At 41.8% G+C, this 15,399-nt stretch overlaps 1 protein-coding gene across 1 annotated transcript; it reads right to left on the bottom strand.

Moving 5' to 3' along the window:
- Positions 1–661: 661 nt before the first annotated feature.
- BPHL (biphenyl hydrolase like) lies at positions 662–13,907 on the bottom strand. The gene is made up of 7 exons (XM_063130313.1): positions 13,786–13,907; positions 10,555–10,658; positions 7,527–7,693; positions 6,009–6,162; positions 4,843–4,974; positions 2,124–2,247; positions 662–1,055 (listed from the first exon to the last, which is right to left on the bottom strand). The coding sequence occupies exons 1-7, from the start codon at positions 13,878–13,880 to the stop codon at positions 968–970; spliced, it is 864 nt and encodes a 287-aa protein (XP_062986383.1). The 5' UTR covers positions 13,881–13,907; the 3' UTR covers positions 662–967.
- Between the last annotated feature and the right edge of the window lie 1,492 nt (positions 13,908–15,399).

Raw genomic sequence — 15,399 nt, 5'->3', positions numbered from 1 at the left:
GTGTTCTCACAATGCACAGCGTAGAAGCGTTTTATTTCCAATCTGAGTCATTTGCTACTTATACAACACTTTAATTGTATCTTGAACTGTTGGATTGGGTCCCTCAAAGCAAGCGGGAACAACAACTGCATCATGAAAAAGTTTTCTTACAGGGCAGGACCCTTACCCCTGGGTTGTACAGTTAGAGGCTTTATCTCTTTCAGTGCAATAGTTAGAATATACTGTATTTCTGGGAAGTCTTCTGATCTCAAACATAACAGTCATTGTGTGTTCAAAATCACGTCTGCGAGTAGGAAAACTGGATCTAGTTTAAGTCTTACCGACTTAAGAGAATGAAAAAAGCTTAAGGATTGGCGGGGGTGGTGGGTGGTAGGGAGGTCACAGCAGCAATAGAGTAGGCATGAATTCTGCTAAAAGAGCAGGCATGGTTTCTGAGAGCAGCGATAGCATGATTTCTGCGTTGGTGTGTTACGTTGGCATTCTTTTGTGCATTGTGTAAACTCATCAGGGATGTCTGTCATGAAATCCAACTATACACTGGCTTTTGTGTAGTGTTAATGTGGAGGACTCTATATAAAAAGCATGTGTTCTGAGTAATGACTTCTGTTTGTGTTTTCTTCAAGATGGATCTTGGCAATAAAAGTATTTATGGAAACTAGTGTTGCTTAACATTTCTTTAAAGTTGCTCATAAATACAGCAGTCCTAATCAGAAAATGACAGAAATTAATCCTCACTTAGTAATTATTTTTAAAGGGGTTAACTTCATATAGCCAATTGTTGACATATGATGGCTAGGAAACAACTTAGGGGACAATAAATGTAAATCAAGAAGGAGTTTGATTCAATTTCTTTCACACTTCCTTCATAACAGCTAAATGCATGATAGTGAGACAAACTGAAATTACATCAATACCATGATTAGGAAGAGCAAAGAAAAGTGCTTGTCCATAAATATTAAATAACATTTTATAGAAGAAATTTTTCCACCACTCCATTAAATTCCTCTGTAAAGCGTAGGTGTAGATTGTGTTTTCCTTCAGGCATAAAATACAACCTGTAAAGACAAGTGCTGAATAAATTCTAGTGTGCAGGGAACCTGTGGATACTTCTCAGGTAATATTAACAAGTACATGTAAGTACATGTAACTAAGTATAATCCAGAGGCTAATCTGCTGAGGAAGCCGGGTGGACATAACTCAAATGAAATATGCATAAATGACTTTGGTGCAAAAGTAACTCTTTCAAAGCTTTTGTGCCACCATTTTCTAGATAGTCGTGGGAACTTGAAGCAGGCAAAGAATTCTTTCTCGGTACACGTTCATCTTTTGCAAATAAATAATTAAATTTCTCTTTTCAAGGTCTTTGGAAAACACAGGCAGTGTAACAGAGTCCATGACTTCAGAGGAGGGGACATACAAAGTAGAATGAGCTGTGCTTTTCCTTAGATTTAACTTCTTTCAAGGCAAACAATGAATTGCCACATAGATTTATGGTCCAGTCCTATGCCTGTTTTCTTGGAAACAAGCTTGTGTTCAGTGAAACTCAGGATTGCAGCCCTGGTCTTATCACCCCTACAAAACCATACTGTCTTCTCTATGAAGCATTCCTTAAGGAATGTTTTAACAAAGCAGCTAATCCGAACAATGGTAACAATGCTGCGTTAATCACAGCAGGAAGTTCAAAATGTTACAATTAGGGGTAATCTATTCTGTAGCACGAACTTAAGACTGCTGCATAAGCAGGACTGAGGGTTTCAAAATAAATCTGTCCCCACTCCTTGTGCCCCAATTAGAAAAAAGTACTTGGGTTTTCACATCGTGCTGCTAACCCCAAATGCATTGCCAAGTAGAAGCAACCGCATTAACAGGAATTTGTACTGCTTTAGGGAAGTTGCAATTTGAGTTTATGTACTGAAATGGGACCTGCTTACAAATACTTTCTGCAATATATTCTAGATCTGTTTGCTTGTGAGCATTGTAGTAGTACATGCGGAAGCACTCCTATAAGCCATGTGCTCAGCATCTGATGTAGCAAAATGGCTTCTTCCAAGCAACAGTGGGGAATGTTTATAGAATGGTTAACCTTCATTTCAGAACATGGCCAAAAAGGTGTTTTGACTTACTGTGAACCTACGATACGCTTGTGAAGATTTTCTGGGTGAAAGCGTGGGACCAATGGATCTTTCTCACCATGTATTATTAATGTTGGGCACTTAATAAGAGGCAGCAAAGACTGACAGATACTCCCTGTGGGAGAAAAGTGAAAGACTCTTATTTTTAAAGAAGAAAAATGGTAACATTGAACCAAACCTACTTCCCCACCGCAAGGGAAGTGAAACGGCTGCATTTTCTGGGAGTAAAATGGTTGTTTTGCAGCAATTTGAGTTAGCAGTTTTGAGTCACAGCAAACACCAATTTCACCACAATGGGAACACTTCCTCAAGAGGCAGTCAGCCTGGCTAATAAAATACTGATTATTGTATGTGAGAGCCTCCTTAACATTTCAGCCTATCACTGTTAGGCAATTGCAATGTGTGCTGAGTACAGACACACACAAAGAAAGAAATGAAACTACAAGAGTTTGAAAATCAGAATAGCTGGGAAGAACACAATCTTAATTTTGTTCTTAAAATCTGTGCCACAAGTAATGTTCTTTCAATGTTCAAAATCAGTGCAGATTAGAATTGGGTATGTTAAGCTTTAAAATGGCAGCAGCATTCAAAGGTGTTCTTGCAAGGCCTACCTGAGAATATTGAGTTGTCAAGAAATTAAAACACTGGCTAGCAATTGATATTGCCTAATTCATTTCCCAGCATTGATGCCAATTCTGTGCCCTTCAAATGATTTAACCTCTCTGTCCTTGATATACTGAACAGCAGTTATTATTAGGAAAGTGCTTTTGATGTCCTTGGTTCAAATGCTCAACTAAGGTGGAAATTACATCTAAACAGTTACTGCTTTTTAACTAGAACTGGCAATGATTAACTTGACCCAAGATGTATAATTAGGTAATGTTAATTTGTGTTTTAAAGTGGAAGCAGAAAAACAAGAACACCTCACATTAGGCAGTGTGTCATCTCTCTCCTAGATTTTTCAACGAGCTTGCTTACTTCCCAAAGTAGAACCATTAGAGAAATGTACTGATCTGGGTAGCCCAAAGGTTATTTTTTCAGGGTTCAGAGCTGTCCAAATTTCAGTTCCTTATTTTTAGGTGGATTGTCTGTGCAACTCTATGGAGACCCTGAAGACATCTTTAACCAAGAGCAGATAATTTCTTCTTTTATTTAAAGTATTTGTATGTTACATTTCATTCGGCCTTTTCGGACAACATGCTAAGCCCTGATTAGGCCACTAACCCTTTTGCAGCAAATGGTTAGTGAGGGTGTTGAAACCATGGTTATGTAGCCACCCTGGTCAGGAATGGTTCACACAACACAGTAAGTCATGGTTCACGTGGCAGACAAAGCCGTAATGTTTAGCTCAAAATGCTTAACCACTGTGACTTACTGTATCATCTGAACAGGGTCATTTTGTTAAATTCCAGGGTGGGGGGAACATAACATTCCCAATCTCTTAAACATGGCTAGGGGATTTAAGGCATGCTGTGGCCTTGTGGTCTTTTCCAACGTAAAATTCTCCCTTCCTTTCCATTGTTTGCATTGTATCGGGGCTGGACAACTTGTGGCCCTCCAGATGTTGTTGGAGTGCAACTCCCATTGTCCAAAACCACTGGTTATGCTGGCTATGGGTGATGGGAGTTGCAGCCCTCCAGATGTTTTGGCTTACACATTTATATCCTACTTATATTTATATCTGGGGTAACCAGGAGTAATACTAAACAGATTCCCTTGAAACCAGGGTCTACAGACCTACTTCAAACTTTGATTACAGGAATATGTATTTATTTTTGGACTGGCTCTCCACTCAGTGAGTGCTTGAGGCAATGTACAATTTTTTAAAAAATACAAAGATTTAAAATACATAAAATAAAACATATTTTAAAACGAGATTAATGATAAAAACTGAGTAGCATTAACTGTTGAAAGCTCACGGGGCAGCCGCCTCAAAGACACTAAGGAGGAAGGTAGCCTGAACTCCCTGGGGAGGACGTTCCACAAGTGGGATGCTACTACACAAAAGGATAATCCTGGTTAACCTTAATCATGGCTACTCCAGATGCAGATGTGACGGTACACCAACCATCCCCAGCCTGGTACCTTTCACATGATGTGGACTTCACTCTGGTCAGCCAACGCAATCCCTCCTCCAGCCCTACTTCTTCAGAAAAACCTTGCACAAACCATCAGAGTTGTGCTTTCCTTACACATCTGTTGTCACTTCACTCTTCAACACCCAAAGCTGTCTATTAATGTCAATGGCTACTAGTCCTGATGGCTATGTGCTACCCCCAGTATCAGAGGCAGTTTGCCTATAAACACCAGTTGCTGGGGAACATGGGCAGGAGGGTGCTGTTGCACCTGGGTCCTGCCTATGCAATCTACAGCTGGTTGTCCACTGTGTGAACAGAATGCTGGACTAGATGGATCCTTAGTCTGATCCAGCACGGCTCTTCTGTTCTTTTTCAGAGCATTACCAGAGCTGAAAGAAGTTAGCGAGGGTAGTGGAGAACACAGATACATGCACACCTTTGCCGTGATGGATATAGATGCAATTGCACAACTTTGATATTAATGTAAAAACACCCACCAACCATAAAACGATGGCAACCCACGAGGAATAGGCATAGAAATATAGGTACTATTTTGAGGACCACAGTGAAATAAAATGCAAGCCAAATTATGGAGCAGCCTAAAATGTATCACTGCTGGTTTGATGTCTTACCATCTAGCTCGTATAGAAACTGGGAGATTCCGTCCACCCAGGCTGCACAGATTTTGCTAAAGTACACATGTCCATACATTTCCTCCATTGGCTTTCTGGCTCTTTCACTCCATTTTGAAACGTCACGAATAGCTGTATATAATGAAATTGCATGTTAAAAGCTTTCCCAATTGCATCAAAATGTCATCTATGCCAGCTTTCCCCCAACTTGGTGCCTTCCAAATGTTTTGGACTACAACCCCCAGCATTCCTGACTATTGCCCATGCTTGTTGGGGCTGATGGAACATGAAGTCCAATACTTCTGTAGGGCACTAGGTTGGGAAATCCTGGTCTATGCCTTGATATTCAGTTGTAAAATGCCTATCTGAGCATTTTGAAACTGTATTAACAGGTATATTATGCAAATTAATTAAATTACTTGGAACAAGTGTGAAATATAACCAGAACCACTTTTAACTGCGTAAAGTATACCTGACTTCCCTTTATTATTTTAAGATGTTTTTAGAACATTTTTAGGATGTTTTTAACAATGTATATTATGTTCTAATAACTTTTTATGTATTTTATCGTTTATTGTTGTTCCCCGCCTCGATCAAAATGGAGAGGGGGTAATAAATAATAATAATAATAATAATAATAATAATAATAATAATAATAATGTTGGCTGCAGAACAGATATGCTTGTATTTGTTTATTAATTAAATTACATAAATTCTGCTAAGGCGCCAAGTTGATCTATAGAATGAGTGATAAAGTGTGATGCAAAACTATCCATATCATTCTGGAAAGTACAAGTCACCTCCACTTGAGAGGCCTTCTAACTCAAACACTCCTTGTCGTTATCTAGATGTTTTGTTTTTTTGAATGCTATTTCCAGGCAATTTAAGGGGCTGACATAATAACACATGGAGGACCACCATGATGCTCCACAATGGATTCTGGTGGACCAGGAAGGGGGGTCCCTAAGGACACATTCATTTTTATATCTAGTAGCCAAGCATTGTTTCCTATTGTATATTTGTTTTAGGGAATATGACAGAAGGGTGAGTTCTTATAGTTCACATTTTTTAAAACATTACTTTATATTTGAAACATGTATGGTTGTTTAGAAAAGAAAACTAAGGGGAGCTTTGACATACCCTTTCTTCATTCATCTGATACATACCATTGAAACATTTTACATCTTCCTCTGTAATATTGGCATTGGCTCCCCAAACCACCATTTTGTGGATAAGATTTGGATATTTTGCTGCAGCAATGAGTGCTGTTGTTCCACCATCACTCCATCCCAGCAAAGAGAACTTCTTAAATTTCAGTGCCTTGTACAGTACCGGGAAACAGATTGGAAATAATTGGTTTCCACCACTGAATCGCTTTACTTGCAGACAGATGTTTCTTCAGAAGCAACATTTTCCCGCTGAAATCAAGGAGAACTAAAAGTGCCTAAGTGTGGTTACATTCTCTCCACTGAATTTCATCTACACGTGAGGCTCTGTGCTATAAGAGGATTGCTGGATCCTGACAATTTACTAGAATGGCAGGCAGCTTCCTACTCCTAGATCTGACCCAATATCTAAACCATTTGTAAAATGAAAATAGGTTATTCATTTTACTTTTACCCCATCTTTCCACTAAAAAATGGCAATCAAAGAGACTATAGAGTAGGGGCATGATCCCCCCTCCTGGTGGCATGCTCTCTTGCTGTTGTGCTCCACATGAGAGCAGCTTGTACATGCTGCCTTGAGGAGCACTCTTGGCCTTGTCTGGGGTCGGCAATCGCGTGCCCTCCAGATATTTTAAAATATAACTCCCACAATCCCTGACCATTGGCCATGCTGGCTGGGGCTGATGGGAGTTGTAAGTCTAAAACATTGGGAGTGCATTGGTTTGCCCCGATGATGGATCCATTGATGTGAAACACAGAAAGGCTTTCCATTCCAAGCCTGATGCGGAGGGGAAAGAAGGATGCATTTGCTGCTGGGTTTTAAGCTAAAAACATAAAAAAAGAAATTGCGACTGGCTGGGTTCTTTAAATCTAAACCAACATTGGACATCCAAACTACACGGAACGGCAGCGGAACCACACAATTAAAATGTGGGTCTGCCTCATTCACATATAAAGCGGGAATGAAATTTCAAAATGGCTGCTTGGGCATTCTCTCCATGGCTGCCCTGCACAATCTGTCTTTCCAGCAGTTGTTCTCTTAGCTGGGCTAAGAGGGGATTGTAGGAGGAAGCATTACAGGTGGGGAGAAAGTTCAGCATCCTTTACTACACCCCCTTAGACCCTTTGTTCCATTATCTTCCTTCCCCAACCTACATGTGAATGGGCCGTGGTCTTATGTTTAATCATGTACTAGGCCTTACACTCCTTTTTAGTTGTGAACAGGCTTTATGGAACAGTGATGTTATTAAAAATGCTATTTGAAATTAGATTAGGGTGTATTAGAACAAAATCGGTTGCTCAAGCAAAAAGTAGAAAATGTTACAGAAATATACGGCTATTGAACACTCACAATTCGTCATTCTCATCACGTTTCTAAGCAGCAAATTCTGTGGGGGGTTTTTATTAAAAAAGTAGTGGTTGCTTCTTTATTCCCACACCTCCAAGGAAGAAGGAACGATGGCCGCTTCTCCAAACAGTGTTTCAAAGGACCAATTCCTAACAGTAGAGCGGATTTACCTGCATCAAGCTGACAGCATCTTTTGCATCTCTTTCAAAAAAATCTGGAGGAAAATCTCGGTCTGGGGGGATAGACTTCCCATATCCTCGAGGATCCCAGGCTACAACTTTGAAGTGTTGCTTGTTCAAAGACTTCAGCTGTGGTCCAAAATCAGTCTGGCCACTCCCTAAAAAAGTGAGTGCAAATTCTGCCTCATGGGTATTACTAAATAACCATCCTTGTAACTTCTTTTCTCTGCTGAAAGAGTTATGAGCTTGACACAATGTTGTGCAAGTGGTGGCCACAGATGCTCCCTTCCAGAGATGGTATCAGGTCAATGCCTTTATTAAGCCAATCAAAATGTTACAAAACAGTGTGCAAGCTGCCAAGTTTTCCAGAACTCTTCATTAGGCTATTTCAGTCTTCCCCAACCTGGTATCCTACAGATATTTTGGACTTCAACTCCTATCAATCCCAGTCAGCTTGGCCAATGGTCATGAATCTTGGGAGTTGTACTTCAAAACATCTAGGGGTACCAGGTTGGAACAGGTGGAAGGGAGAAAAAAAAGCTGGCTGATGCTGAAGCCGTAGAACCTGCCCTGAATCACAGTCTTAAGATGGAATGTGGGAAGAGGAAGCAGTCATTCAAATTAGGCTCTCCTAGATGCTGTGATGGTTAGGCTGCATGTAGGACTGCTGGTATGAAGAAATTTACAATGGTTGGTCTCCCGTTTTTGAAAATATAAAATCAAGCTATTACCTGGATCTGATTACGTGAAACCAGCAGTTCCTTGGTAGGTGAAAAACAGAAATCAGGGAGTTAACAGTAATAGGCCACTGGTAATTAAGCCCCAATGGTTATATACATATATAGTGTGGATTCCTTATGATCAGCGGTATGTGAACACCTTTGACCAAGGAAATGTTCCCCAATGCACCACGGTCATTCTAATTGTTGTGGTTGGTCACACACACATTCCTTAAAAGGTAATTTCTATTAAGGACCTAACAGTCAGTATTTTAAAACTATTATTACACTATTCTAACAGGGAATTAGGATCACCAAAAATAAACAGAACCTTTAGCGGTTTTCTGAAGGGATGTGCAGGTGTGAATAATGAAAAGCAATATTTTAGATTTTTAATATAAAAATAATATTTTTAAGGGTATTATGATTAAAATACACAGTATCATAAAATGGGTCATATTTGAACTCTGCGTTTATAAACTATTCAGCTAGGGTTAAATGTGCTTCAACAAATGAAAAAGGAGGCTGTTTGGAGACAATTTTATCCAGCTTTTTAACAGATTTAGCAGCACTTTAAAAAAAACCCCACCAAAAAAATAGAACTTTGGCAGAATTGACATTTTGAAGTGAGCTGCAAGAAAATGTACAGTATAATCCTATACATGCCTACTCTGTAGTAAGTCTCACTGACTAACCGACTATTTATTCATTCCTTGTTTTAAGCCCACAGATTGCTTTAAACAATAATATTAAGACTGAATACCTGTTGATACTGGACAATTGTCCAATGAAAAAGTTATGGCAAGGTCTCATCAGTGTTTAAATCTCAATGATTAAATTAAATTATTCATGGCTTCACTTCACTTATGGAGCAATCCTATGCTTGTTTAGACAGAAAAGGGTCCTACGACTCTTAGCATGGCCAGGCAGTCGTGCTGGCTGGGGCATGCTGGGAGTTGTGGACTTCCTCCCATCTAAACTTGCATAGGATTGTGCCCGTCCTATCTCTACATTCTGGAAACTTCAAGATGCTGAAAATTTCCATTTGGACACAATGCTAGTTTTTAATTATCATAATGCAGAAGTGGCCAGGCTTTAGGCTTGGTGGACCTAGTTTGTTTGCTAGAACCTCGAGATCCTCTAACCAGAAGACAGAGGAGAGCTTCTACACACATAGTACTGAGGACCAGGGTGTCTTTGAGCCCATACTTAGCCCAATAATTTGGTTTTAGATCCACAACTGATCTGTCCTTTCACACACAAATCCATTTCTGGACTCCTCACCACCACCTCCCCCATCTTTCTTTGTTTCAGCAACCCAATTTAGGGGGTGAGGGGGAAAAGCTTTTTTCTTGTTTCTGTGGTTAAACCATTGGGAATCAGAAACCCTGGTTGATCTACTGTAAATCACCTGGAGGTCTAACAGTAGATCTCAAATCTACCTCCTGCCCATCCCTGACATAAAATGACTTGTAATGTTCTACAGGGGTTACTTCAACTAAGCATGAAATATTTAAACATTTATGATTGTAGTCAGGCAATCGTTTTGTTTTTCCCAGAGAGCTAATTTGGAATTAAAGAGGGCTGCTTTCACCTTTGGTAAACAGGTTTTGCAGGGGGGGTTATCCTATCAAAAACCTGTTTGACCAGAGGCAACAGAAGAAAAGTGTCTCTGTATCATGGTAAGGGATGCCTCTCTCAAATCACTTTTTGCTTTCTTAAGAACTACTGTCTGTCTTCAGCCTAAATAAATTAACAAATAAAACATGTAAAAATACATTAATAATCCAGAAGAAAATAGACTTTAGATTCAGTTCCCTACACTATTACTTTAGAACAGGAATGGGGCATGCGTGGCCCTACAGTTATTGTTGGGACTGCAACTCCCATCATCCTTCACCATTAGCTATGCTGGCTGGGGCTGATGGGAGTTGCAGTCCAACAGCATCTACTTTACAAATTTATTTATTTATTTATTATTGCATTTATATCCTGCCTTTTTTCCTCCAAGGAAACCAAGGCAGCATACATAATCCTCCTCCTCTCCATTTTATCCTCACAACAACCCTGTGAGGTAGGTTGGGCTGAGAGGCTGTGACTGGCCCAAAAGTCACCCAGTGAGCTTCCATGGCTGAGTAGGGACTAGAACCCAGTTCTTCTGACTCCCAGTCCAACACTTTAGCCACTACCCCACACTACCCACACTATGTGGCAACAGTATGAATATGCCCTGTTCCTGTGTGCATTCCAATTCATGAAAATGTTACTAGTAAGTTGTACATAAGACAAAAGATCCAAACCTAGCATGCCAGGAAGTAGCAGGACAACATGCTCTCCTTCTCCTGTTTGCTGATAATGCAGGTGGACGCCATTCACTTCCACTTTAGCAGAGGTTATTGCAGTGCTAGAAGAAACCCCAACACCCGAAACATTCAACGTTTTAGCTTTATTACATTGAAACCACTTAATTAAATGCGCAGGTACTATTTGTAGATGTCGGCTGCAATCCACAGATGTAATACATGAGTGCATAGGGAAAATGGTGCAAATGGACAGAGCTCCAGATCCCTTCCTGCGAAAAAGAGAAGCAAATTCCTCAGTTTAAAATGCAGCTGTGGGAACTGCTATTACAGTAACACCAGGGAAAGCTCTGGCTCTGCGCATTGTTCTCCATTGAATGCACACTGTACAACTCTGGATTATGAATCTCACTGGCAGACTAGGGCCTTAGCTAGACCAGGCTATATCCCGGCATGAACCCTGGGATCGTCCCTGTGCTTCCTGATGATGCACAGGGGATCCCAGGATCAAGGAGGGATCATCCCTCCCTTGCCCTGGGATACAGCCCTCCCCTTTGGGCCCGGTTTTTCCACGGTCTTGGGCTGAGCCCAAGACCGTGTAGCGCGTAGCCTGTTACTGCGGGTTTACCTGGATCCGTGCAATTATTTACGCGGAGCCAGTAGTGTTGCGCCCATCAGGGGTAGGGTGGGGGGAGCAGGGAAAGTAGTTAAAATTAAAAGAAAACCCTTACCTTTGCGTATGAGCGTTCGTGCGCTCCATCCCCTTTAAAAAACAAAAAATGGCAGGTGCGACGCCTCTCTTCCTGAGGTCATCGTGCCTTACGTGTAAACGGGGGTGAAAGCTTGCGTTAATCGCAATGCGAGGTCTCCCCTCCTCTCCCCCGGGAACAAAAGGTAGGTCTAGCTAAGGCTGAAGAAAGCTAAGAAGGTACCCTAAATCCCTTTTGCAATTAAGGGCTGACCCATCTTTCTGAAGATTTGTACTTGGTCACACCAGATTGTTGGCAATCTTACATGTGGAGGTGGGACGGCTGGTTAATCTCTTAACTGCATTTACCCGATCAAGTGCAGGCAGCAGAATCATAGATTCCATATTTCTCTGAAGTGCTGCTCCCCACTCCTCCAGACAAACAGCCTGCGATTAAGCTAATGTAGCCACCAAAGTTAAATGCCATTAAAAATGAGTTCAGGCTCCCTCCTAACCAAAATTAGAAACCAGCTTCAAACACAGGATTCAAACACTAAGTAATCAGAAATTTCAATGAGGTTTAACTACAGTTCAGGGAGAAATCCTAGAAGTTAATGTAAGGAAAGTTAATACGTTATTAATGGACTTGGTGTGTAAATTACTTTGGTGAGACTATACTCCCTGAAATCGCCTTTGATGTTCATGACAGGTTCACTTGGTGAATCCTTCCTCACTGAGGAAGGAAGCATCACCTACTTAATTTCTGTTTATTGCCCAAATGTTAAAGGCAAAGCACACACACACACACCCAGGCTGACAACCCATGAAGTGTGTAAAGCCTTTTTTCACAGCAAGGATGGGGAACATGTGGTCTTCCCAATGTCGTTGGACTGTAAATCTCATTAGCTTTACTTAGCCAGCCTAAACAATGGTAAGGAATAATGGGATTTGTAATCCAACAACATCTGGAACACCACACCTTCCTCATCCCTGTTTCATAGTTTGCAGTAAGAACAACCTAAAAGTGTAATTCTGTTATTTAAAGTTTGGGATTTAAGGTATTCTGCTGTTGTACAGAATAGAGAAGCGAGAAAATTCCCTTCATTCCTACATTGCAAATATAACTGAAATGATCACATGTAATTCTCTCTCTCACACACACACACAAATAGCCCTGTCTTAACAATCTGACCAGGCAAGCTGAGCTCCATTTGTATTGGGTGAAAATTAAATGGCAATCCTTTTCAGTCAGTACATTGCCTAGATTATAACACAAAAGATCCAAGACACATAATAGCACATAGGCATGTTATTAGGTTATCACTAAACAGAATCCCTCATCGTGATTGGATCTAGATTTTTCTCCCACATAGATCAATTGACACAACAATTGATTACATCACATTCTTTAGCAAGTAATGTCACTAAGTAACCTTATTAAATATTTTTATACCCACAGAAAAGTAAATAATCGAATGAGATTTGATCTCCCAGGGTTCTGTCTTCATTTATGTCAGTCCATTGTTTGGTCATTTTATTAACAGTGTATATTGTGACCCTTGATTTTGCAAACAATGCTAATGACTATTCTTAAAACATTCCAGAGGGATAGTTTGTTAGTCTATTGCAGCAAGAACAGAATGGTGTGGGCAGTGGCACCTTAAAGACTAACAATTTTGCAAATTAGCCCATGAACTTATTTTGGAAACATATCCTACCAATTTCAATGAGACTTACTTCCAAACAAGCATGTACAGGACCACACCCTTTTGGTTTGTTTGTTTTTAAAGCCCCACAAAACAACTGTGGATGGATTCTACTTCTATTTTTATTATTATTACAATAGCTGCAGTTGTCAACTAGCCAGAATTTACTAGCCCATCCTGAATTGCAATCCCCTAACCAACTGCCAGAACACGAAGATGCATAGAGGTGTGTGTAGGTATTCAGATTTTTGCTGTTCGCGTCTTCATTCTCCCTCAAGTCTTTCTATAGCTTTGGGTGGCACTCTTCACATGACCAGAGGCACTATGTTCTTCCTTTTAAAAACAACAACAACAACAACATATATTTGTTTTCCTCTCAAAGGAAAAACCCTGCATATACTGAGGTCTTAAATGATGATATTGTTGCTGTATTTATACTTAGCAGTAAAAGGCTTTATTCGATTCAGGGGGAAATGTTCATAAGCAGTCAGCGCAAATGCCATAAACAAAAAAACAAAAATGGCAGCTCTTGCTAGACTTTGCCTAGGTAAACAAAGGCGTTCTGCCCTTTGTGCCTTGATCAAATGAAACCCTGTATTTCCTTCGGAAGCCTGACAGACACAAGCTTGCTCCGACCCCTCCAAGTGACACAACATCCCTTAACTTAGCCGGCTCCTACTTCCTCACCCCCTTTGAACATTTTGCGCAGCCAGCCCCCCTCCTCCTAAGCAACCGACCACGCGTGCGCATCCACGCTCGTTTCAGCGCCCCCGCTCCCGCCCCGTTCACGGCAGCTGTTGGGACTCAGCAGCCGCCCTGTGCCAACGAGCCAGTTACCTGCAGAAAGCCGCTGGTCCCCGGCGGGCAGCCCACTGCGCGGAGTGCGAGAGCTGCGCAAGGAAACGCCGCAGGCGACCTGCGGCTCGAGCCATTGCCTTGCTCTCCCTCTGCTTGTTGGGTCTGACTGCGGCTCCGCCTTCGCGCTGCCTGCGGCCCCTGCGTTATGTTTTTCGCGTCCGGGGAAGGTCACTGGGGTCCGAATGGCGTCGGGAGGGGCTCACCGGGCGAACTGTGCAGGCAGACACATGGAGGGCAGGCCGCAATACGTGCCTTCCTTCTTCCAAAAAAAAAAAAAAAAAAAGACATTGTGGCCCCTTCCTCTCGTTAAAACTGGAACTCAAGATCTTCCTGTGTAAGTGGCAGAGGAAGGAATTTCGGGACGGACCCAAGAAAGCAACACTTCTTCACGTAACCATAGCGACGAATGTATGGGATTCATTGCCACCACAAGGTGCGGCGTGATGGCCACCCGTTTAGTAGGCTTTAAAAGGGATAAGAGAAATCCATAGAGGGGAGAACAAATTAGTGGCTAGATGAACCGCTATAGCAGCCTCCCCCAACTAGCCCTCCTGCGGAAGTGTTGGACTACATCTGGTGGTTCCCAAACAGTACTGTTTGGGGATGATGAGAGTTGTTGTCCAGCACATTTGGAGGACCCCGGGTTGGAGGAAGCTGCACTATAGCTAAATGGAACCTCCATGTTCAAATGCAGTATGCCAGGTGCTGGGGTGCCACAGTGAGGGAGGGCCTTAAATGTCGTGCTAGTGAACTTCTCAAAGTTACTGTGATAAATGGAATTCTGAGTTAGGTGGAGCGTTGGTTTGATCTGGCAGGGCTCTCCCCTATGTTCTTACCATTCTTTAGCACAATAAATACAACTTTGTTATTCAGCTATTGCACATAGCTATGGTGGAGTAGGCCTGACACCTCCCTTAGCCTCCTTTACAAAGTACTTCATTTTATCTGTCCTGAATCTTCATGAGATCACACCAATATCTAGATTAGCTAATCAACCATCTTTTGTGCCTACGTTTTCAGCTATATGCAGACAAAAAAAGCATATACTGATTAAATAATGAGGGGGGATATGAGTAAGGCTGTATTTGCACCAACCCCATCAGAGCCAGGCATTTGGCAACATACAGCAGCGAGTGGAAGGGGGCAGTGACAGTTTGGATGAGCGGAGGAGGTGGCAGCAACAACACAGGTTGGATGGAAAGTGGGGAGGGGGCAGGGGAGGCGAGTGGGAGGGGGCAGTTAGTGAAAGGGGGAGGGGAAGACGGCAATCCACAATGGTGGGAGGGGACAACTGCAAAGCAGGGAGGAAGAGAAGTGACGCTGTGCCCGGAGGTGCCCTGAAACATGGCACTGGCCCTGCTCTAAGTCAAGGAATCAGTGATCACTACCTGTCATAATAGTCAAATCTTTCCTTCTGTATCTGTGCAACATCTGGGTGTTGTAGTCTTCCACATGGGACTCTAGTGTCCCATTCTTTCCTCCCATCCTTGTTGGGTTCTGTCAAGGCCTGATGGGACCTTTTTCACTGCCTCTTTCCATTTGCAGTTCCTTCAACCAGCTGTTCCTTGCTGGATCTTCTGCTCACTTTCTAGA

The sequence above is a fragment of the Elgaria multicarinata genome, chromosome 7 (assembly GCF_023053635.1).
Source record: "Elgaria multicarinata webbii isolate HBS135686 ecotype San Diego chromosome 7, rElgMul1.1.pri, whole genome shotgun sequence".
Taxonomy (NCBI): domain Eukaryota; kingdom Metazoa; phylum Chordata; class Lepidosauria; order Squamata; family Anguidae; genus Elgaria; species Elgaria multicarinata.
Note: the sequence above shows the minus strand (reverse complement) of the source record. Positions and strands in the feature narration are given on the sequence as shown.